The sequence below is a fragment of the Petromyzon marinus genome, chromosome 28, assembly GCF_048934315.1.
Source record: "Petromyzon marinus isolate PM22_M1 ecotype Great Lakes invasive population chromosome 28, UKy_Petmar_22M1.pri1.0, whole genome shotgun sequence".
In the NCBI taxonomy this organism is placed as follows: Eukaryota; Metazoa; Chordata; class Hyperoartia; order Petromyzontiformes; family Petromyzontidae; genus Petromyzon; species Petromyzon marinus.
The window spans coordinates 11,427,268-11,449,808 of record NC_133694.1 but is presented as its reverse complement, the minus strand read 5'-3'; the positions used below and the strand labels follow the sequence as shown (position 1 = coordinate 11,449,808).

The 22,541-nt window shown below is 53.7% G+C and overlaps 1 protein-coding gene across 2 annotated transcripts; it reads left to right on the top strand.

Moving 5' to 3' along the window:
• The first annotated feature begins 1,034 nt into the window (after window positions 1-1,034).
• SLC33A1 (solute carrier family 33 member 1) lies at window positions 1,035-20,608 on the top strand. 2 transcript variants are annotated; one of them, XM_032962384.2, is made up of 11 exons: window positions 1,035-1,684; window positions 6,314-6,393; window positions 6,883-7,068; window positions 7,871-8,056; window positions 8,314-8,664; window positions 12,009-12,162; window positions 13,004-13,200; window positions 14,744-14,928; window positions 15,964-16,081; window positions 16,283-16,498; window positions 18,023-20,608. In XM_032962384.2, the coding sequence occupies exons 2-11, from the start codon at window positions 6,352-6,354 to the stop codon at window positions 18,191-18,193; spliced, it is 1,806 nt and encodes a 601-aa protein (XP_032818275.2). In that variant the 5' UTR covers window positions 1,035-1,684; window positions 6,314-6,351; the 3' UTR covers window positions 18,194-20,608. The 2 variants fall into 2 exon arrangements, with proteins under 2 accessions (XP_032818275.2, XP_032818276.2); XM_032962385.2 differs by lacking the exon at window positions 6,314-6,393 and having other exon boundaries at window positions 1,036-1,684.
• Window positions 20,609-22,541: the final 1,933 nt, after the last annotated feature.

Sequence of the window (22,541 nt, the reverse complement as noted above, 5' to 3'; positions counted from 1 at the left end):
GGATGGGTGAGAGAGTGGCTGCGTGAGAGGGTGGCTGGGTGAGAGGGTGGCTGGGTGGGTGAGAGAGTGGCCGGGTGGGTGAGAGGGTGGCTGGGTGGGTGAGCAAGTGGCTGGGTGGGTGAGCAAGTGGCTGGGTGGGTGAGAGAGTGGCTGGGAGGGTGAGAGAGTGGCTGGGAGGGTGAGAGAGTGGCTGGGTGGGTGAGTGGCTGGGAGGGTGAGAGAGTGGCTGGGTGGGTGAGAGAGTGGCTGGGTGAGAGAGTGGCTGGGTGAGAGAGTGGCTGGGTGAGAGAGTGGCTGGGTGGGTGAGAGTGTGGTTGGGTGGGTGTGTGGCTGGGTGGGTGAGAGGGTGGCTGGGTGGGTGAGAGAGTGGCTGGGTGGGTGAGGGAGTGGCTGGGAGGGTGAGAGAGTGGCTGGGTGGGTGAGTGGCTGGGTGGGTGAGTGGCTGGGAGGGTGAGTGGCTGGGAGGGTGAGTGGCTGGGTGGGTGAGAGAGTGGCTGGGTGGGTGAGTGGCTGGGTGAGAGAGTGGCTGGGTGATAGAGTGGCTGGGTGAGAGAGTGGCCGGGTGGGTGAGAGCGTGGCCGAGTGGGTGAGAGAGTGGCTGGGTTGGTGGTGTGTTGCCGGGTGGGTGAGAGAGTGGCTGGGTGGGTGAGAGAGTGGCCGGGTGGGTGAGAGTGGCTGGGTGGGTGAGAGAGTGGCTGGGTGGGTGAGAGAGTGGCTGGGTGGGTGAGAGAGTGGCTGGGTGGGTGAGAGAGTGGCTGGGTTGGTGGTGTGTGGGTTTGGGAGGCGATGTCACGGCGTGAAGGGACCAGGGACTAAGCAGGCGCAGCAGCAGCCGCCACAGCGGGGCACGCGTCCGGGCGGCCGTCAACACGGGGCGACGGAGCGGTGTCTACGTCAACTCGTGCAGAGGACAGGGGTGGTGGTGGTGAGGGGGGTGGTGAGGGGGGTGGGTCGTGGTGAGGGTGGTGGTGAGGGGGGGTAGCGGCGAGGCCTTCATCCAGCAGCGGATCGACCCTGAGCCGACGGCAAACGCCGGGTGACCTACGGGACGTGGCCGCGCCCCATTGGCCGGCGGCGAGCACGTGACCGCTTCCGCTTCCGCGCGCTGATTGGCCACTTTAACCAACCGGCAAAGCGTCGAGCGATGAATGAATGAGTGAATGAAAGCGTTTATCCCCTCCCCGTGCACCTCATCGCGAACAAGTTCAAACGGCCGCACTTAAACATCATCCTCGCGAATTCGCGACCCGAACGTCGATCGAGGCCTCACCGTCACCACCCCCCTAATTGACGTAAACTCATTCGCAGTTTGTGAACCTTCGTTGGCATGGCGGGGGGGGGTGGACGGGCGCCGATTGGTTCGTCGGCCCGGAGCACCGTCAGCGAATCGTGAGACGTCTCGGCGGATCACGTGTGGGCAAGGCGACCAATTGGGAGGGGGGATAGGGGGGGGGGCTGAGTGGTGGTGGTGTGGGGGTGCATCGCGCGAGGCTTCTGCGGGGTCAGAGGTCACGGTGAGGCCCGGGCTCAGCTGGACGGTCACGCGCGCACCGGGGAACCTAGCCTGGCACCAAGCCTGGCACCCGAGCTGGGCACCCCCTCACAACGCGAAGCTCGCCGGGTTTCGCGCGCCTCCATTGCCGAGCGGAGCTCAGCGTCGAACTCCGTTTACAGACGAGCACGTGTGAGTATCACTCGCGACCGCGGCGTAGCTGTGTTACAGGGCCCCTGCATGGCTTGTCTTGCGGTGTCTCACAGTGGGCATGGCTTGTCTTGCGGTGTCTCAGAGGGGCATGGCTCTCTCGGTGTCTCACAGGGGCATGGCTTGTCTTGCGGTGTCTCACAGGGGGCATGGCTTGTCTCTCGGTGTCTCACAGGGGGCATGGCTTGTCTCTCGGTGTCTCACAGGGGGCATGGCTATCTCAGTGTCTCACAGGGGCATGGTTATCTCAGTGTCTCACAGGGGGCATGGCTCTCTCAGTGTCTCACAGGGGGCATGGTTATCTCAGTGTCTCACAGGGGCATGGCTCTCTCGGTGTCTCACAGGGGGCATGGCTCTCTCGGTGTTTCACAGGGGGCATGGCTCTTTCAGTGTCTCACGGGGCATGGCTCTCTCAGTGTCTCACAGGGGGCATGGCTCTCTCAGTGTCTCACAGGGGGCATGGCTCTCTCAGTGTCTCACGGGGGCATGGCTATCTCAGTGTCTCACAGGGGCATGGTTATCTCAGTGTCTCACAGGGGCATGGCTCTCTCAGTGTCTCACAGGGGGCATGGTTATCTCAGTGTCTCACAGGGGGCATGGCTATCCCAGTGTCTCACAGGGGGCATGGCTCTCTCAGTGTCTCACAGGGGCATGGCTCTCTCAGTGTCTCACTGGGGCATGGTCATCTCAGCGTCTCACAGGGGCATGGCTATCTCAGTGTCTCACAGGGGCATGGCTATCTCACTGTCTCACTGGGGCATGGTCATCTCAGTGTCTCACAGGGGCATGGCTCTCTCAGTGTCTCACAGGGGGCATGGTTATCTCAGTGTCTCACAGGGGGCATGGCTATCCCAGTGTCACACAGGGGGCATGGCTCTCTCAGTGTCTCACAGGGGGCATGGTTATCTCAGTGTCTCACAGGGGCATGGCTCTCTCGGTGTCTCACAGGGGGCATGGCTCTCTCAGTGTCTCACAGGGGCATGGCTCTCTCAGTGTCTCACGGGGGCATGGCTATCTCAGTGTCTCACAGGGGCATGGTTATCTCAGTGTCTCACAGGGGCATGGCTCTCTCAGTGTCTCACAGGGGGCATGGTTATCTCAGTGTCTCACAGGGGGCATGGCTATCCCAGTGTCTCACAGGGGGCATGGCTCTCTCAGTGTCTCACAGGGGCATGGCTCTCTCAGTGTCTCACTGGGGCATGGTCATCTCAGCGTCTCACAGGGGCATGGCTATCTCAGTGTCTCACAGGGGCATGGCTATCTCACTGTCTCACTGGGGCATGGTCATCTCAGTGTCTCACAGGGGCATGGCTCTCTCAGTGTCTCACAGGGGGCATGGTTATCTCAGTGTCTCACAGGGGGCATGGCTATCCCAGTGTCACACAGGGGGCATGGCTCTCTCAGTGTCTCACAGGGGGCATGGTTATCTCAGTGTCTCACAGGGGCATGGCTCTCTCGGTGTCTCACAGGGGGCATGGCTCTCTCAGTGTCTCACAGGGGCATGGCTCTCAGTGTCTCACAGGGGCATGGTTATCTCAGTGTCTCACGGGGGGCATGGCTCTCTCAGTGTCTCACAGGGGGCATGGCTTGTCTCTCAGTGTCTACAGGGGGCATGGCTCATTGTCTCACAGGGGGCATGGCTCTCTCAGTGTCTCACAGGGGCATGGCTCTCTCAGTGTCTTACGGGGGCATGGCTATCTCAGTGTCTCACAGGGGCATGGTTATCTCAGTGTCTCACAGGGGCATGGCTCTCTCCGTGTCTCACAGGGGGCATGGCTCTCTCAGTGTCTCACAGGGGCATGGCTCTCTCAGTGTCTCACGGGGGCATGGCTATCTCAGTGTCTCACAGGGGCATGGTTATCTCAGTGTCTCACAGGGGCATGGCTCTCTCAGTGTCTCACAGGGGGCATGGTTATCTCAGTGTCTCACAGGGGGCATGGCTATCCCAGTGTCTCACAGGGGGCATGGCTCTCTCAGTGTCTCACAGGGGCATGGCTCTCTCAGTGTCTCACTGGGGCATGGTCATCTCAGTGTCTCACAGGGGCATGGCTATCTCAGTGTCTCACAGGGGCATGGCTATCTCACTGTCTCACTGGGGCATGGTCATCTCAGTGTCTCACAGGGGCATGGCTCTCTCAGTGTCTCACAGGGGGCATGGTTATCTCAGTGTCTCACAGGGGGCATGGCTATCCCAGTGTCACACAGGGGGCATGGCTCTCTCAGTGTCTCACAGGGGGCATGGTTATCTCAGTGTCTCACAGGGGCATGGCTCTCTCGGTGTCTCACAGGGGGCATGGCTCTCTCAGTGTCTCACAGGGGCATGGCTCAGTGTCTTACAGGGGCATGGTTATCTCAGTGTCTCACGGGGGGCATGGCTCTCTCAGTGTCTCACAGGGGGCATGGCTTGTCTCTCAGTGTCTACAGGGGGCATGGCTCATTGTCTCACAAGGGGCATGGCTCTCTCAGTGTCTCACAGGGGGCATGGCTCTCTCAGTGTCTCACAGGGGGCATGACTGTCCCAGTGTCTACAGGGGGCATGGCTCGGTGTCTCACAGGGGCATGGCTCTCTCAGTGTCTCACAGGGGGCATGGCTCTCTCAGTGTCTCACAGGGGGCATGGCTCTCTCAGTGTCTCACAGGGGGCATGGCTGGCCCAGTGTCTACAGGGGGCATGGCTCGGTGTCTCACAGGGGCATGGCTCTCTCAGTGTCTCACAGGGGCATGGCTCTCTCAGTGTCTCACAGGGGGCATGGCTCTCTCAGTGTCTCACAGGGGGCATGGCTATCTCAGTGTCTCACAGGGGGCATGGCTGTCCCAGTGTCTCACAGGGGCATGGCTCTCTCAGTGTCTCACAGAGGCATGGCTCTCTCAGTGTCTCACAGGGGCATGGTTATCTCAGTGTCTCACAGAGGCATGGCTCTCTCAGTGTCTCACAGGGGGGATGGCTCTCTCAGTGTCTCACAGGGGGCATGGTTATCTCAGTGTCTCACAGAGGCATGGCTCTCTCAGTGTCTCACAGGGGGGATGGCTCTCTCAGTGTCTCACAGAGCCATGGCTATCTCAGTGTCTCACAAGGGGCATGGCTCTCAGTGTCTCACAGGGGTCATGGCTCTCTCAGTGTCTCACAGGGGCATGGCTCTCTCAGTGTCTCACAGGGGCATGGCTCAGTGTCTCACAGGGGCATGGCTCTCTCAGTGTCTCACAGGGGGCATGGCTGTCCCAGTGTCTCACAGGGGCATGGCTCTCTCAGTGTCTCACAGGGGCATGGCTCTCTCAGTGTCTCACAGGGGGCATGGCTCTCTCAGTGTCTCACAGGGGCATGGCTCAGTGTCTCACAGGGGGCATGGCTCTCTCAGTGTCTCACAGGGGCATGGCTCTCTCAGTGTCTCACAGGGGGCATGGCTCTCTCAGTGTCTCACAGGGGGCATGGCTCAGTGTCTCACAGGGGGCATGGCTCTCTCAGTGTCTCACAGGGGCATGGCTCTCAGTGTCTCACAGGGGCATGGCTCTTTCAGTGTCTCACAGGGGGCATGGCTCTCTCAGTGTCTCACAGGGGCATGGCTATCTCAGTGTCTACAGGGGGCATGGCTATCTCAGTGTCTCACAGGGGCATGGCTCTCTCAGTGTCTCACAGGGGGCATGGCTCTCTCAGTGTCTCACAGGGGCATGGCTCTCTCAGTGTCTCACAGGGGGCATGGCTGTCCCAGTGTCTCACAGGGGGCATGGCTGTCTCAGTGTCTCACAGGGGGCATGGCTGTCCCAGTGTCTCACAGGGGGCTATCTCAGTGTCTCACAGGGGCATGGCTCTCTCAGTGTCTCACAGGGGCATGGCTCTCTCAGTGTCTCACAGGGGCATGGCTCTCTCAGTGTCTCATGGGGGGCACGGCTGTCTCGCAATGTTTCATGGCAGAGGTGATGAACACGTGTCTCACAATGGGTGTGCGGGCACAGTCGTGTGGCGTGCGAGGCAGTGGTTAGGGACATAGATTGAAAGAAGTTGCTAGAAAGTGTTACGTAAAGAGTACATGCCTGGTAAAACCCGTTGGAAGTAAATTAATAAATTACCAAAAATACCTGCATATTTCTTCGCGTTTATTCGTCGACTATGCACACACCCTGAGTACACAGTTTAATATTCAGGTGACGTGCCCTGTGCCTAGTTCACGTTTTGCATTCAGCTTTAACGGAAAAACAAGTTAAAATCGTGTCCTCTCTCAATTAGGCTTTGGGTGTGTACATCTTCCCTGGCAATCTGCCGCCAGTGCTGGAAATTCCACATTGATATGGCAGGGGCCAGCAGATCTATATCATGAGCACTGTTGACTTCAGACATAGTTGTACTTATTTTATCGCCCATGGAAGGATAATGGACCGAGTCAACCTGCTGATCCCGGATGTGAACTCTTAACTTTTTGTGGATAAGTTGAACACTGACCACAGCGCCACCTTGGCAGATAATTACACTCACGACGCACATGCGAGTCCAGCCTTCGTCATGTACATTCTCGATATAGCGAACACGGATTGCATTGTTACATTCAGCTGGCTGGGTTACTTGTGCATGTTTACTGATGGCTGCTGATGCCTGTCGCTTTTGCTCTGCGCTCTACAGCAGGAGCTGTTCACTTTTCTGCTCTCACAACACCCTCTATGCTTCAGCTCCCCACATCAAAACATAACCTGCAGACCAAGGTATCCAAAGAAATCAGCATCACTTTATCACTTGTGCCAGTTAAAGTAGACACATTATAAAATACAAATAGCTCTCACATTGTAGTTACACACCGAGGCTGTGCGTTCTGGACTGTTCCATGTTAATTATGAGCTTCGTTAATGAGAAAATTATATTTTACATTGAGTGAAGTGCTTTTTATGGCTCTTTAGTACACACTAGTGCCAACTCTGTGGTGTCATTATATATTTAAATACAACATTAACAGGATGTAATTCTGTCCATGAATGGATGAATAGATCCTGTGCTTCTCTGTCCCCCATGTCTCTGCACTGACCATGTCTCAATCCATCTGTGTCATTGTCATCTGATTATCTCCATCTCCGCCGTGTCCCTGTTCCGTTTGTGTCCTCATCCACCCTGTGTCTCCACTCCCTCTGTTGTCTCCCCTCCTCTGTATCATTATCTCATCCGTGTCTCTGTCCCACCCGTGTATCTCTGTGTCTCAGGAGACGGTGGTGTCGGTGCCACCGGAGGACCCTTCCCGTGACGCGAGTCTCGTGTCTCCACTCCACCTGGCCATGTCTGCGGCGGCATCGAATCGCAAGCGCGGCCACCGGCGCACGCTTTCGTGGACGCCTGACACGCGGCTCGACGGTCTGGACGAGGGCAGCGCCAGGCTCCCGCTCATACAGGTGTCCGGTGTTCTCGGTCTTGTTTTAGCTTCCCCCCCCCCCCCAACGACAAGTATACGCACATGGATGGGTGGGGTTGTGTCGTGGTGTAACAAAGTAAACTTGAGTGGTTTAGCTCTCTCCGGACTTGCAAGGCAGAGGCCGCTGGTCTTTGGTTTGATCCGTGCGGGCAGCAGCTTTAACAGAAAAACAACAACAACAAAAACACGATCGGAGTGCACTGGAAGGCGAATTGCCCGATGATGCTGGATGTAATTGCCAGCGAAACGTCGTATTCAAACTGTAAACGTTGTGGATTCACTCTTCAACACACCGGTGGGCTAAAGTAGTGAACTATTTGTCTTTTGTCAACGTGACACTTTTTTTGCTGATTGGCCGTGTCGGGTGGTGGAGGGTTACGACACATTTATAAATAATGCGATGTAACCCAAAAACCTTTATTATGAATCCCAGAAAAAGTTCTGCTAAATTGGCCTCCGGCCTCCACTGATTTTAGATTTGATGGGTTTTCGCGTCACTTACAGATTTTAATTCTGCCTCTGCTGGATTTTTTATATCACGGATTGATGCAGTGGTGTGCGAGGGTTTTGAATCGACACTTCGTCTCATGACATGAAATTGATAGCACAATTGGAATGCAATTTTGAAGTAAGTAGATAAAATAGACTTGTTCTTCTTGTTTACCCAAGGTCATTTTATCAATGGAATCAAGCGTTGCCTCTTTACATACAAGCAGCGGCTCACAGCGAACTCAAAATATCTCAAAACGGCCGCGGCTCTGTGCCCACCCCTTTCTCACCAGCACGATGGAGCCGTGAGCGGCAGTGATGGTTTCTCAGGGAGTGCCAGGATGGACGGGGCGCAAGAGCGGCCATCGGGGTCGCCTAGCGGCGACGCGATGGACGTTGGCTTGGCCTCGCGCGGACGGGGCAGCGTGCGCGGCGAGGGCCGCACCATCGCGCTGCTCTTCTTCCTCTACGTCCTGCAGGTGCGGGCCCCGTGGCACGCCGCGCGAGCAAGCGGGCGTGCGTGCGTTTGTGTGCGTGCGTTTGTGTGCGTGCGTTTGTGTGCGAGTGAGCGGGCATAAGCTCGCCCTGCGAGTACGCGATTGCACGCGCAAGTGAGTGTTTGCGTTTGCGCGCGAATGCACGTGTGAGCGGACGTGCGCCCAAGTGGCGGCGCGCGAGCGCGACGGTGCGCGAGCCCTTGCCGACCGCTCGGCCGCTCGGCCGCTCCCTCCGGCAGGGCATCCCGCTGGGGCTGGCGGGCAGCGTGCCGATGGTGCTGCAGAGCCGCGGCATCAGCTACAAGGACCAGGCGCTGTTCAGCTTCGTCTTCTGGCCGTTCAGCCTCAAGCTGCTGTGGGCGCCGCTGGTCGACGCCGTCTACAGCCGCCGCTTCGGCCGCCGCAAGTCGTGGCTGGTGCCCACGCAGTACCTGCTGGGCGGTTTCATGCTGCTGCTGGCGCGGCACGTAGACCACCTGCTGGAGGGGCCCCACATCATGATGCTCACCGCCACCTTCTTCCTCTTCGAGTTCCTGGCGGCGACCCAGGACATCGCCGTGGACGGCTGGGCACTCACCATGCTCTCTAAGGTGCCGGCGCTTCGTGAGCGCGAGCGAGCAGAAGGCGGCAGCGGCGCAGGCGGGGGGAAAGTGATGCCGGTTTTAAGCAGACGTGTGGTCGCGGCTCGGTGGGGAGTTGGGGGGGTGGTGGCTAGTACCCTGTCACGGCACCGAAATCCCAAATCTGAATCTGAGATGCAGGTACATTTAGGTAGAGGCACAGCCCTGCAATTGCTTGCTCACGCCACCGCTGGCAGAATGTTGGACTTCTTTCGCACTGTACGTAGCCATCCGTGCTCATCGGAGATGCATGGGAAGGACAGCAAACTAACAAATGGCCTCCACTCGAGGGAACTCCCTCTTTAGAGGGTGTTTGGACTTTGTCTCAGCTACCCACGATGAGATCATTGTTCTCAAGTTTAGGGAGGGGATGCTCTCAGCACAGTCACCAATGACTGCACAAGAAAACCAGCGTATTAAATATTAATGTTTTACTTCCTTCTGCGTATTCTGGCGGTGGGGACTATATATGTTGATATTTGCAGGGCACATAAAAAGGTGCGTAACCTTGCGTGGATAGGAATTACTGCAACACGGTTACCCATAATGCAATGTGCCAGGAACATTTTACAATTTTACTTTCAATACAAATTAGTTAATTTAGTTATTACTTTTCGATTTCATGTAGGGTTTGTCTTACTCGTTATCTACTTATTGGTAGCTTCATTTGCCAATTTATAAATGCTCCCTCAGAAACATTTTAACAATTTTATTTCTCATCAGGCCTCATGTTGTCCACAAGTGTCGCCTCTTTTTACATTTTTCTATGAAGGCCACGACGAACGTGTTGATTTTTTTGTTCAAATGGATAAGAGCTCAATTAAAGTAACATGGAATGGGGATAAAATAATAATAAAAATAAAAATTCTCACGACGTTTCGGAGGCAACACAAGCTTCCGTCTTCAGGTGGGACAGTCACAGCAAGATCGCTGATCAAGTGGGGAGGCTCTGAGAGCCCCGAGCTTGAATACAGGTTAAGGGGGGGGGGAAGGAGGGCAGGGCCAAGTGGGGGACATTGATGGGGTGTGGGGCTAAGTTAATCATTCTTTTGTTCTGTTGATGGTGCGGTACGTCCAGTGGGCCACTGCACGGGGGTAGTGGGAATTTTTTTAAGTGGTTTTCTTATTCACCAAAGTTCCGATACCTGACACCATCGCAATCATTGAAGACTTGGTTCACCAAGGACTGCATACTGATGTACCCCCCCTGGTGAGACACTGCTTAACCAACACATACTTCACCTGGAATGGAACTTTCTACAAACAAACTGAGGGCACCCCAATGGGCTCCCCCCTATCTCCGGTTGTAGCCGACGTGTTCATGGAAAAATTCTAAACTGACGCCATCCAGACTGCCACTCTACGCCCGACCGTATGGAAGAGGTAGGTGGATGACACCTTTGTCATCTGGCCACATGGCCTTCATGCTCTAGACCAATTCCTCGACCACATCAATTCCATACACCCAGCCATCAGATTCACCATGGAGGTCGAAAAAGATGGCAAGCTACCCTTTTTTGATGTCTTAATTAAAAGGAGACCTGATGGTTCAATGAGCCACTCTGTCTATAGGAAAGCTACCCATACGGATGCTTACTTAAAACCGGATTCACACCACCATCCTTCCCAGAAGAATTCCCTCATCAAGACTCTATACCATAGAGCCCAGTGCATTTCCGACCAGGATCACATTGCCAGTGAACTCAAACACGTACACCAAGCTCTCAAGGCTAATGGTTACTCCGACTACACAATCCGCAAAGCCATCACTCCAGTGACGAAGAAGGTTCCTCTTGAGGAGCCATTCAAAACCATCACCTTACCCTACATTGCTGAGGTCACAAAAAAGATTTCCAAAATCCTGAATAAACACAAGATCCAGGTCTGATTCAACACAGTACATAAAATCCGTGATCTGGTTCCGTCTGTAAAAGATGCTCTTCCAAATATACAGCACCCGGGTGTTTACAAATTAAGTTGCCTCTGTGGTAGCAGCTACATTGGAGAAACCAAACGACATATCTCGGACCGCATCCGCGAACATAAAGCAGACTTGAAACACGGTAGGACTAACTCCTCGGCCTTGGCAGATCACTGTTATAATTCAGTGGGCTCACATGACATTGACTTCTCCAAGACGGAGGTTCTTTGCAAGCCATCCGGCTACCATGAGAGATTCGTTCATGAGGCCATCCACATATACAAACACAGAGACAATTTAAACCGAGAAGATGGATTCTGGCTTAGTAACCATTGGAAAGATGTTATAAATCATTTCAGTTCTTAATTTATTGTATTTTACGGTGACATTCAGACCGCAGTCCATTTTCTAGCACTGCCTCTTGATATCTTTCACACCACAGTCAATGGTATGGTTTATAACATGTATAATAAATAGTACAGCATCGTAATGTTTAACATAATTCATAAGGCAATATATAGTATCGTAATTGCATAATGAATATACAGCAGTGTGTCATACATTAAGGTTGACAGAATAAGACATAGTGTAATATTACAAGTCTAATATTTTTTTATAGTCTAAAGTATAGGGTAGTACACAGTAACGCATTGTATAACCAAAAAAATGTTCCCACTGCCCCCGTGCAGTGGCCCACCGGACGTACCGCACCATCAACAGAACAAAAGAATGATTAACTTAGCCCCCCACCCCATCAATATCCCCCACTTGGCCCCGCCCTCCTTCCCCCCCCCCTTTAACCTGTATTTAAGCTCGAGGCTCTCAGAGCCCTCCCCACTTGATGCAGCGATCTTGCTGTGACTGTCCCACCTGAAGACGGAAGCTTGTATTGCTTCCGAAACGTCGTGAGAATTTTTATTATTATTATTTTATCCCCATTCTACGTGACTTTACCGAAAGAACCAAGAAGATGAATCCTTGCAGTCACGAAAGCTTTAAATCGAAATTTAAAGTAACTTGCTAAGTTCCGTGACATCCTCCGGGGCCGTTCTCTGACAAGACGCGACATTACACCCCTCGCCGAGAGAGTCCTGGCAGCGAATCCTGTCCGCTCGTGACACGACATTAATAGCACGATATCAGTATCATGGAGATAAAAAAAAGCCAATCGACATGCACATTATTCCTACAGCGCACTTCACGTCAACAAACCAGTTTCAGAACCATTTACACAACATTTACCTGAATGCCAAATACTCAGAATGTATCATTTACAAGCCATTTAGTGAAACATACCAAGTGTACCCCAGGCAGTGTAATATAAAACTAATAAACGCTTGTTGGTCTCCACGCGATCATTGGATAATTCGTTGATCACTTCACGTCGCTGCAGGAGAACGTTGGCCACGCGTCCACGTGCAACTCGGTGGGTCAGACGGCCGGCTACTTCCTGGGCAACGTGCTCTTCCTGGCGCTCGAGTCGCCCGAGTTCTGCAACACGTACCTGCGCTTCTCGCCGCAGCCCACCGGCATCGTCACGCTCGCGGGTGAGGGCTCCGCCTGTGCGCGCGCTGGGGAGGCTCCCGTGCAGATCCGCTGCTGGATGAAGACCTCCCCCGCACCTCTTTGGCCACCCTTCGCCACGCTGGGGCAGTGCGGACCGGTGAAGGGGATCGGCAGAATCGGTTGTCGCATCGCTCGCCACTGACGTCAAGCGAGTTCATGATGCTGCGCGCTTAATACCTCGGCGTATCCGCTCCACTTCATCATCATCATCACCATCCGTCGGCAGATAGCCCGTGGGTGTCCACTGTAAATTTCATCATTTGTTTCCACTTTCCTGTATTGTGCCAATATGCTCACGTAGTAGCCAGATCTTTCTGGCACCAATCTCCTATGTCGTCGTCAAGCCATCCTCTGTTAGCTCTTCCTCTCTTTCCGGTTCGTTCCATTTTTCCGAACAACGCAGTTTTAATGTTGCTGTTGTTGTCCATCCTACACATGTGTCCGAGTAACGCCCGTTTCCTTCTCACCGCTGCCAGCATCAGGTATTCTTCTACGTGCAACCTCTCTTACTTCTAGGTTAGTCACTCTTTGGGTCCACTCTACTTACAAAGTTTAAAACAACTGTGCTCTTTTTTTTATTTACTTTGTTTTTAGCGCATGCGTTAGACAAATTGGGCACTCATTTTTTTCATGTATGGGCACGTGTCTTAAGTGGTATACTTTTTAAAGGACGTGCACACATTTTTATTTCCGTCCTCGTAATTGTCCAAACAACCTTTACCCGAACGCACGCCGACTCGCGGCAGTTGACCGCTCCACGGCGGACGACGCGGCGGTCCCCGGCGGAAACCAAAACGGACGAGCGTCTCGCTCCCCCCGCAGACTTCCTGCACTTCTGGGGCCTGGTGTTCCTGGTGAGCACCACGCTCGTGGCGCTGCTCAAGAGCGAGCGGCCCGACGGCCACGACGAGCAGACGCACGCGGAGGGCGTGGGCGTGCTGGCCACCTACCGCCAGCTGCTCTCCATCGTGAAGCTGCCCAGCGTTCGCACCTTCGCCATCTTGCTGCTCACCTGCAAGGTGCCGCCGTCCAGCCCCGACCTCGTGGGGGCCCATGCATGACTGGTTAAAATCCTTGCCGCTTATTGGTTGCGAGCGGAAATCGAACCCGGGTTGCCGGGATCCCAGCGCAGCGCTAACCACTGCGCCGCTGCTCCCCATCACTGATAGACAATTACGGACAATCACTTAACGCACAGACACACTCTTGTTTACACGCACGCTCACTATGACACGCATGCCCTTGTTATATATATACAGCGATCCCTCGCCAACCACGAGGGTTAGGTTCCTGAAAACCCTCGCAGTTGGTAAATTCGCGTTTGGTAAAGTACAGGGGCTTATGGGAAATAGCAGGTGAGGGGAGCCACGGCAGCGGTCAGACTCGTTGGTAGCTTCACTAAGTTGCCTCTTTAGTCAATAAACACCGAATAAAATACAGTGCATTACACGAGAACATGATAAAACATAAATAAACATTACGTTAACTTTGCACACCTTTTAATATTAACGACGACGATGACAATGAGGCGATGGGGGAAGGGCTGGTTAGGAGGAGGAGGGATCTTAGCCCAGCCTCCCCCTCTTCCTCCCGGCCACAAGTGCAACTCACTCTCATCACTCACTGCACGCTTTGGGTCCACGATTCAGAGCACAATTCATACGTACTGTACAGTATGTACAACAAGACAGATGGGCGGCTGATCAGCTTAGCAGCGCCACGGCCCCGCAAAATTTGTAACAATGACGTCATGCAATGATGTCATGCTGTAATGCAATGACGTAATAACGACGTCGTGTGATTTCCTTAGCACTTTTGTTACCCGTGGTTACAGACCCAGAGGTGCCTCGAGTCTCGCGAGAGTCTGCGAGACAACATGCCGGATGCGTCAGCGCTAATTTTGATTTGACGACTCGGCGCGACTAACGATTCGCGGATCGCTCAAACCGAGATGCTCGCCGTTGGTAAACAGGCATACAGAAATAATAAAATGTATATAAAACAAAAAAAATTCTCACGACGTTTCGACCTTAACACAAACGGTCGTCATCAGGTGTGTCGGTTTGCATAAATTTGTTATGGGCGAAACGTCGTGAGACTTTTTATTGTTTTATATGTATATTATTATTTTATTGTTTCCCTTCAACGTGACTTTACCGAAAGAACTAAGAATATGAATTACTGCAGTCACGAAAGCTTTAAATCAAAATGTAGGCATACAGAAGTTCATCTGCGTATACTCAAATCTCACGGTTGGTAAACAGGTATACAGAAGTAAATATGCGTGTACTCAAGTCTCGCGCTTAGTAAACAGGCATACAGAAGTTCATCTGCGTACACTCAAATCTCGCGGTTGTTAAATTCGCAGTAGGGCAAGGCATTATTGTATATACACACACACATACGCAAAATTGCCGACACGCAAGCACACGATTGCGACACGCACGTCACCGTACGGAGCGCGCTCGGCCGTTGCCGCGGCAAGCGAGGCGACGGCGTTGCCGAGTTAAGCGAGGGTGTCGCTGTGGCGTCGCTGTCGCCTCCGACGCCTCCGGCGCCCAGGTGGGGTTCTCCGCGGCGGACGCCGTCACGGGGCTCAAGCTCATCGAGGAGGGCGTCCCCAAGGCGCAGCTGGCCCTCCTCGCCTTGCCCATGGTGCCCCTGCAGATCGTGCTGCCCCTGCTCATCAGCAAGTACACGGCAGGGCCTCGCCCGCTCGACATCATGCTCAAGGCCATGCCCTACAGGTAGGCACTCCGCCAGCCACCGCGACCGCTCCCCGAATCTCTCCGCGTTTTGCCACCGCGACCGCTCCCCGAATCTCTCCGCGTTTTGCCACCGCGACCGCTCCCCGAATCTCTCCGCGTTTTGCCACCGCGACCGCTCCCCGAATCTCTCCGCGTTTTGCCACCGCGACCGATCCCCGAATCTCTCCGCGTTTTGCCACCGCGACCGCTCCCCGAATCTCTCCGCGTTTTGCCACCGCGACCGCTCCCCGAATCTCTCCGCGTTTTGCCACCGCGACCGCTCCCCGAATCTCTCCGCGTTTTGCCGCCGCTCCGGAATGGCTGCTCCGAGATAGATGATGGTGTTAAAACCTAAACGGGGTGGAGGCGATGTCGGCAATTTGCTTCGTCGATTTTGAAAATCATATTGTCGAAGGAGCTATGAGTAGAAAGGGATTTCAAAAGCCTTGCCCATTTCACGAATAAGCCACCGCCAGAGCGAGTTTTATCTGCTACTGTGAATCGTTTGAGCAGCGTTAAGTCCTGGGCGTTTGAGCCGGTTATGCGCTGGCTCAGTCACTGCAGATCAAGTCCCTCAAAGTGGAGTCAAAGCATCTCTCTGCTCAAATGAGCCCAGGGCTCCTCTCACCGTTGATGGTGGTGGAAATTCCATATTTCCTGTGGCCATTCCAACTCTAATTGACTTAAGAATTGACGCTTAACTTATTGATGCTGACACGATGATGATGATGATGCCGTTGGGCCAAATTGGTTCCGAGCCGAGCGTCCTGTATGTATGTTGAACTTATTTCGCGCTGTACGTAGCCAACCGTGCTGTTCTGAAGAGACTGCTATTCAATCTAGATTATTTAAAAGTGCATTGCTCCAGTGGCTTCCTAATATAGGAAAGAAGAGCGTTCCAGACGGCCGCAGAAGCGCACTTGAAAGCGCGTCTTTATTGGTAACGCAGACCCCGAACTGCCTGCCAAGTCTGAGCGCTAGCATGGCCAACAGTGCCCCCGCGAGCCCTAACGCAAACGCCCTTGCCGGACGCAGGCTGCTCATGGGGCTGGGCTTCGCGCTGCTCGTGTGGTGGACGCCCAGCGTGAAGTCCGAGTCCGGATTCCCGTCGTACTACTATGGCATCATTCTGCTGGCGTATGCCCTGCACCAGGTGAGAGCTCACGCCGCGACCCCTGCACCGCGACCCCTGCACCGCGACCCCTCCGCCGCGACCCCTGCACCACGACCCCCGCGCCGCGACCCCCGCACCGCGACCCCCACGCCGCGACCCCTGCACCGCGACCCCTCTCCCCAACCCTGTGGCCCCCTCCCCGTGACCCCGTGACCCCCTCCCTGCACTGCCCCGGCACAGGTGGCCGTGTACAGCATGTTCGTGGCCGTGATGGCGTTCAACGCCAAGGTGAGCGACCCGATGATCGGCGGCACCTACATGACGCTGCTCAACACGCTGTCCAACCTGGGCGGGAACTGGCCGGCCACGCTGGCGCTGTGGATGGTGGAGCCGCTCACGAGCAGGGCGTGCGCTGGCGCCACGGGGCTCGCGTGCGACTCGCCCGGCGACGTGCAGGTGCGTGCGTGCGAGCGTGTGACTTTGTGTTTTGGCGTGTCTTCGGTGCGTCTGTGTCCGAGGCGTGGTGCTGGCCACCCATCCCCTCGCGTGCTGTGCCAGCCTTCATAGGTGCTCGCTAACAGCGCTTGCCCCGGCAGTCTGTGCAGGCTATACGGGGGGATTTTTGTCTTTGTGGGCATGTCTCAATGTATGTGCAAATGTGTGTTGGTGTGCATAAATTGACTTCAGAAGTATTTCTGCAATATCAACTTCTGAGGCCATTCTCTGGCACAATGATGTGTTGCTGTAATTCTCAAATTAAAATGTCTTCATTTCCGACGCCGACTTCACAATTGTAATCATCGGCATAGCGCGGTTGGAACAGGCGGCCCCGGTGCTAGGCAGGGGCGGAGACAGGATTTTGAGTTTGGGGGGGGCTGACTTCACTATTCTGAGATATCCAGTTTATGTTTTCCAATGAGCCACAAATGTATAAAACAAACTTTATTGGATTTGAACACGGAGTTTATTAATAGGTCGGAGTCGCTAATGCGGCTAATAAGTTCGATAAGTTCGAAAGGCTGCCGCTCAAGCAGCCTGCAGGGCAGCACAAGGTGGCAGCCTGCATTTTGCAGCAGCCGGATATCCGGTTATTCCGATTACCGACTTTCCCAGAATTTCAGGGGGGGCTCAGCCCTCCCAGCCTCCCCTGTGGCTCTGCCCCTGGTGCTAGGGCTCCTTCATCAATTCCCCCCCCCCTCTTTGCAGCCCCGTGCCTTGGGCCCCCTTTTGGCCCCATGGGCCCCGGTGCAGGTGCACCGCCTGCACATTCGACAGCTACCCGCACACATACAGGCTTTACAATTGTAAAGATAGGTGACGATAGTTTTGCCAAAACCACGAGGTTGTTGTAGTATGGTTTTATCCACAATAGAGGTTTTTTTTGGGGGGTTAGATCGCTTAAATATAAATGCGCCGTTCAACCCATCACCACACGACACAGCCGATTGGTAAAGTAATGTTTGTCACGTAAACAAAGCTTGTCAAGTAGTTACTAGTTCAGCACACCGGTGTGTTGGAGAGTAAACCCACAACTTTTACGCGATCTAACCTCTTCTATAGATCATATTGGTCGCGGAAGTCTACGTGTTAAACTGTCTCGTCTCGATTAAAAAATAATTTTGCGTTGCACCGTGGGTTCGTGAATCATACCGTGGGTTCCTGTAACACTGCCTTCCACCTCGTGGGGCATTTGCATCCTGGTGTTCTGATGCCCTCGCCTTATTTAAGGCAGCGGGCAGGTCCACTGCCAGGTTGTGCTCACTGCCAGTATGGTTGTTGAACTGTATTTTAAAACCGGCGACAAAATATATTCCCGGGCCCATCTTGAGTCGCGGGGCCCTGGTGCAGTTGCACCGCCTGCACACTCGACAGCCACGCCACTGATTATAGTTTTAACAACAACAAAAAAACCCTCCCCCCATTCGCCCCCCTGGAGTTTGCCCCGATCTAACAAAATCGCGCGCGCGTGTCTCTCCACAGCTCTGCGTGGAGGCGGGCGGCTCCTGCGTGACGACACGGGACGGCTACTACGTGGAGTCGGCTCTCTGCGTGCTGCTCGGCGTCCTCTGGTGGCTGCTGCTGGGGCCACGCATGAGGAGGCTGCAGCAGCTGGGTCCCTCCGCCTGGCAGTGCAGTCGCCAGAGACCTTGACAGAGACGGCGGGGGGGTGGGGGGGGGGGGAGCCGGGAGAGATGGGAAGAGAGGAGGAGCCGAGACCGTGGACTTGGGCTGGCACGGGAGGCGAATAGAAGCTCGTGTAACGCGGATCCACAGACCGACCCCGCGGGTGGCCTAAGGCCCTGCACTTTGACACCATGGCCCTGGTGGTGAGCTTCGTTCGCACCTGGATTCTTGCTTTGTAACTTGGCAGCGACAACCCCTGTCTGAGACCGTGCGGAGAATCTTGCAGAAGCAGCTCCTGTCTGTACCAGTAAATCTGGCAGCAGGAGCTTCTGTCCAATGGCTTCATCTACAATACCTGATAGAAGCAACGTACGAAGTGTGAAACCCGGCGACAGCAAATTCTGTCCGAACTTTGACGGAGAAATTGTGCAGAAGTAACTTCAGTCTTCACGTGGTTGTCACATGAAATCTATCGGCAGCAACAGCTTGGTGTTTGAACCTGGAACTCACTATGTCACGCGGAGGCAATACGTTCTGTCTGCACGAGGATTCACTCTCGCCAGATTTATGAACCTCCTGCCATCATGCCCCGCCTCGGTGATCTCTCTGCACTTACCACTCTTTTCGCAGAAGTATAAAGGAAGCCGTTACATGTCGCATGCACGTAAGCAAAAAGATTCTCCGTGGTGGGTCATGAGAACTGTGGGCTGAGAATGCCTGGTGTTAACTACTCGATGTAAGCCCCACGGTAAGTCTCATCCCTTTCACACCTGCATTAACTGCAGTGGGGTAACCTGGCGGAAATTCATCTCTATGCGTGGGATAAAGCAATGCACTTGATTACGAATGGATTCTACACCTAAAATGTAAATGCCACGTTGGGCAAATAATTTTTCATTTATTAAAGTAGATGGTTATTTTCATGGTACAAGATTTGAATCGTCCCGTTAACAATTCTGTTTGGTCCATGTTACATGAAAGTGTTACTTGTTTATGCTCGCGTGCCGAACGAGGCGGAACAGACGAGAGACTAGACGGGTGAGAAAGACGACACAAATGTGAGATGGCACAGCCGAGACAACGAATAATCTCTTCTTGAGTCGAAGTATGAACCTGGTTGGTGAGGGTTCCTCAAACCGTGGGGGGGGTGAAGGAGAATGGCTCGTGTTACGTAAACCCCCAGGACAGGAAGGTGCCCATCATCCTTCCAAGGTCTATAAAATAAGTACCACAGTGGTGGTGGTGTGTAGTCTCCCAGCAAAAAATACAATTTACAGTCGTAGAAAGTTTCTTGTTCTGACCTCAAGGATTCTCCGTTGTGAGTTTACTGGACTACGGTGATGATCTTCTTTGGTTCTTTCGGTAAAGTCACGTAGAATGAGGATCAAGTAATAAATTAATCAAATAAAATAACACAATAAAATTATCACGGCGTTTCGGCCGCAACACAAGTGGCCTTCTTGATGATGCCACGGAATGTCTCATAAACATCTATAAACTTTTGATCGTAACCTATTCACAATAGATCAACAAAATGGCTTATGTGGAAATATACAGTTACGCTAAACGCATGTTGATGCTAAGTGTGGAGGGAAAAACCGGAGAACCTGGAGAAAAGTCCACGCGACCACAAGGAGAACATGCAAACTCCAAATATATTTAGGCGTCAGGGTCGGGATCGAACCCGCAACTTCCTGCATACCAGGTGATGGAGTTAACATCTCCCCACGGCGGCATGGACAGTCTACAGCCAGCAAAAATATATCCCAGCAAGTGACAAAAACTAAACTCAAGCAGCAAAAGACTTGTGTTTGGGAAGCTTGTAAATTTTGGTGATTCACTAATTCGCATTGTCTGATTCACGCGCGTACACGCACACATCTTGCAGCAAAGCGGCAGCGGGATAGTGTGGGCTGCTCAATGTTCGGTGAAGGCCGTGGGTTCGATCCCAACCCTGACGTCTTAATATTTGGAGTTTGCGCTGTCTCTCTCCCCGTGGTCGGGTGGATTTTTCTGCGGGTCCTCCGGTTTTTCCCTCCGCATTTAGAATGAGCTCTTGTTCAGAGTATTTGGCGCCTATACATTAACACGTGATAAGCCGCTTAATTGAGCTATCATTTGTGGCCAGGTCGCTTCTGCAAAAAAAGAGCTGTCTAGCTCAGTGGGCCTTAGCTGCTAAAGTAATCAAGATAGTTTTAAGTTTGTCGAAACATCCGACGCTTGTTTCCCACGCCCACCGCAGCCCACTTCCTGATTGCATGCGCACCGCGTTCCTGCAGCGCTCTCCAATCCTCACTGCCGTGAGATCACCGGCAATCGTCCACGTGCGCCCGTGTTCAGAGGCTCGAAGCTGCTCCACGTGATCGCTATGGGACCGAAAGAGAGCAAGTGAAGCAGAAGTTACAAAGTGTCGTCATTAAAGCTGTTCTCAAGGGGTCAACACATGGGCAATATTAGTGTCGCTTTTTTTTTAAATCGTGTTTTAATCAAAGGTGGTGTGCTGGCTGGTTAAATTCAATTTCTTCTTTCGTATGGCTACTGATGTAAATGCAGAGACAACAAATACAATTTCACATCCAGGCGGCCAAGCCAGCAGATAACTGCATCAGGAGCAGCGCGGAGTGTATCACCATCTCCTTCGCATTTGTAGATCGGGCATTGTCGTCGTATGTTGTACGGTCTGTTCTATACTACCACAGTCGCTAAAGTTCATGACTCGCCATGAGAAAATTGCAATTCAAATCGTGTTCGGGGAGGTCGACTCAGCCCATCATCCTTCCAAGAGCTATAAATTAAGTACCATCTTGTTAAAAAGTTAATTATGCTTATCCCATGGAGATGTCCACCTCTTGCCAGGTGATTGTGGAATTTCTGCCACTTGGCTCAAGGTCACCAGTGGAGAGATGTTTACCACTTTCACTATAACTAAATGTTAAACAAGTAGTTCCTAAGTGTTACCAACTGGCAGGCATTTGGCCATCATTTATTTAAGGCTTCCAGGGCTACGTTGTTCACACACCCCAGTAGCTTGTAACGAGCAAAATACATTGTACTGTACTATTCATTGAAATGCATTCATTAATCTCCCCCCCACTTTGCACAAGAAGTGCTTACAAGTGATGTCATCACATCGACGCCTCTGTTTCAGGAACGAAACAGGAGGATTTCTCCACAAATCTGCCTGTCGCCTAAAGAAGCTAGTTGTAATTACTGGCGAAACGTCGTACTCGGATTGTAAATGTTGTGGCTTTGCTCTCCAACACACCGGTGTGCTGTACTAGTGACGAATTGGCACGTTCTGTTTACGTGACAACCCTTATTAGATGGCTGTGTCGGGTGGTGGCGGGTTTAACAACATTTTCGCGATCAGACCCAAAAAAAACCTGTATTGTGGACAGGCTAGCATGGTGAAGTATGGTCAAATAACCCCCCCCCACGGCCTACACGGTGTGTCGGGGGGCCCTCATCCATCAGCGGATCGGCAGGGGCTGTGCGTGCACGTATGTGTGGCTTGTAGGTGTCATCGGAAACTCGGTGAGGCTGCTCAGCAGACTCGGTCGAGTGCCGTGCCAGCTGCTGCAATGCAGCTGCTGAGTTCTGCCGGTCGACTCTTGCCGCCGCCAGCCATGCTGCACGTGGTTCATGCTGCACGTGGTCCATGTTGCACGTGGTCCGTGCTGCACGTGGTCCATGCTGCACGTGGCCCATGCTGCACGTGGTTCATGCTGCACGTGGTCCATGTCGCACGTGGCCCATGCTGCACCTGGCCCACGCTGCACGTGGCCCATGTTGCACGTGGTCCATGTTGCACGTGGTCCACGCTGCACGTGGCCCATGCTGCACCTGGCCCACGCTGCACGTGGCCCACGCTGCACATGGCCCATGCTGCACGTGGCCCGTGCTGCACGTGGTCCATGCTGCACGTGGTCCGTGCTGCACTTGGCCCATGTTGCACTTGGTCCATATGCTGCACATGGTCCACACACCGATCCTTGACGTCGCACTGTTCCGAAACCACCTTGAGTGTGGCACCGCGGGCAGAGTGAGGCAGCCTGTGGAAGCCAAGGTGCCGGTTCCGCGTGGCGGCCACGTTTCTCGATTGGCGGCGTTGCTGACAAGTAAATACACCAACGGCGTGCGGTTGATGGCGGCGTGGAACTCGCCGCCCGCTCGTTCGGGAACTCGCACCCTTGCGGCTGGAGGGGAGGAGCGGTTGGGGCAGTGGTTAGCGCACTGCGGTACAAACCCGGCAACCCCGAGTTAGATTCCCGGCCAAAGCTAACGTCAGTGGTGACTGTCATCGGAATCGGTCATGGATGCACGCCCCCTTCACCAGCTCGCACTGACGAGCGCATTGAAGTCCGGTCAAACGCCC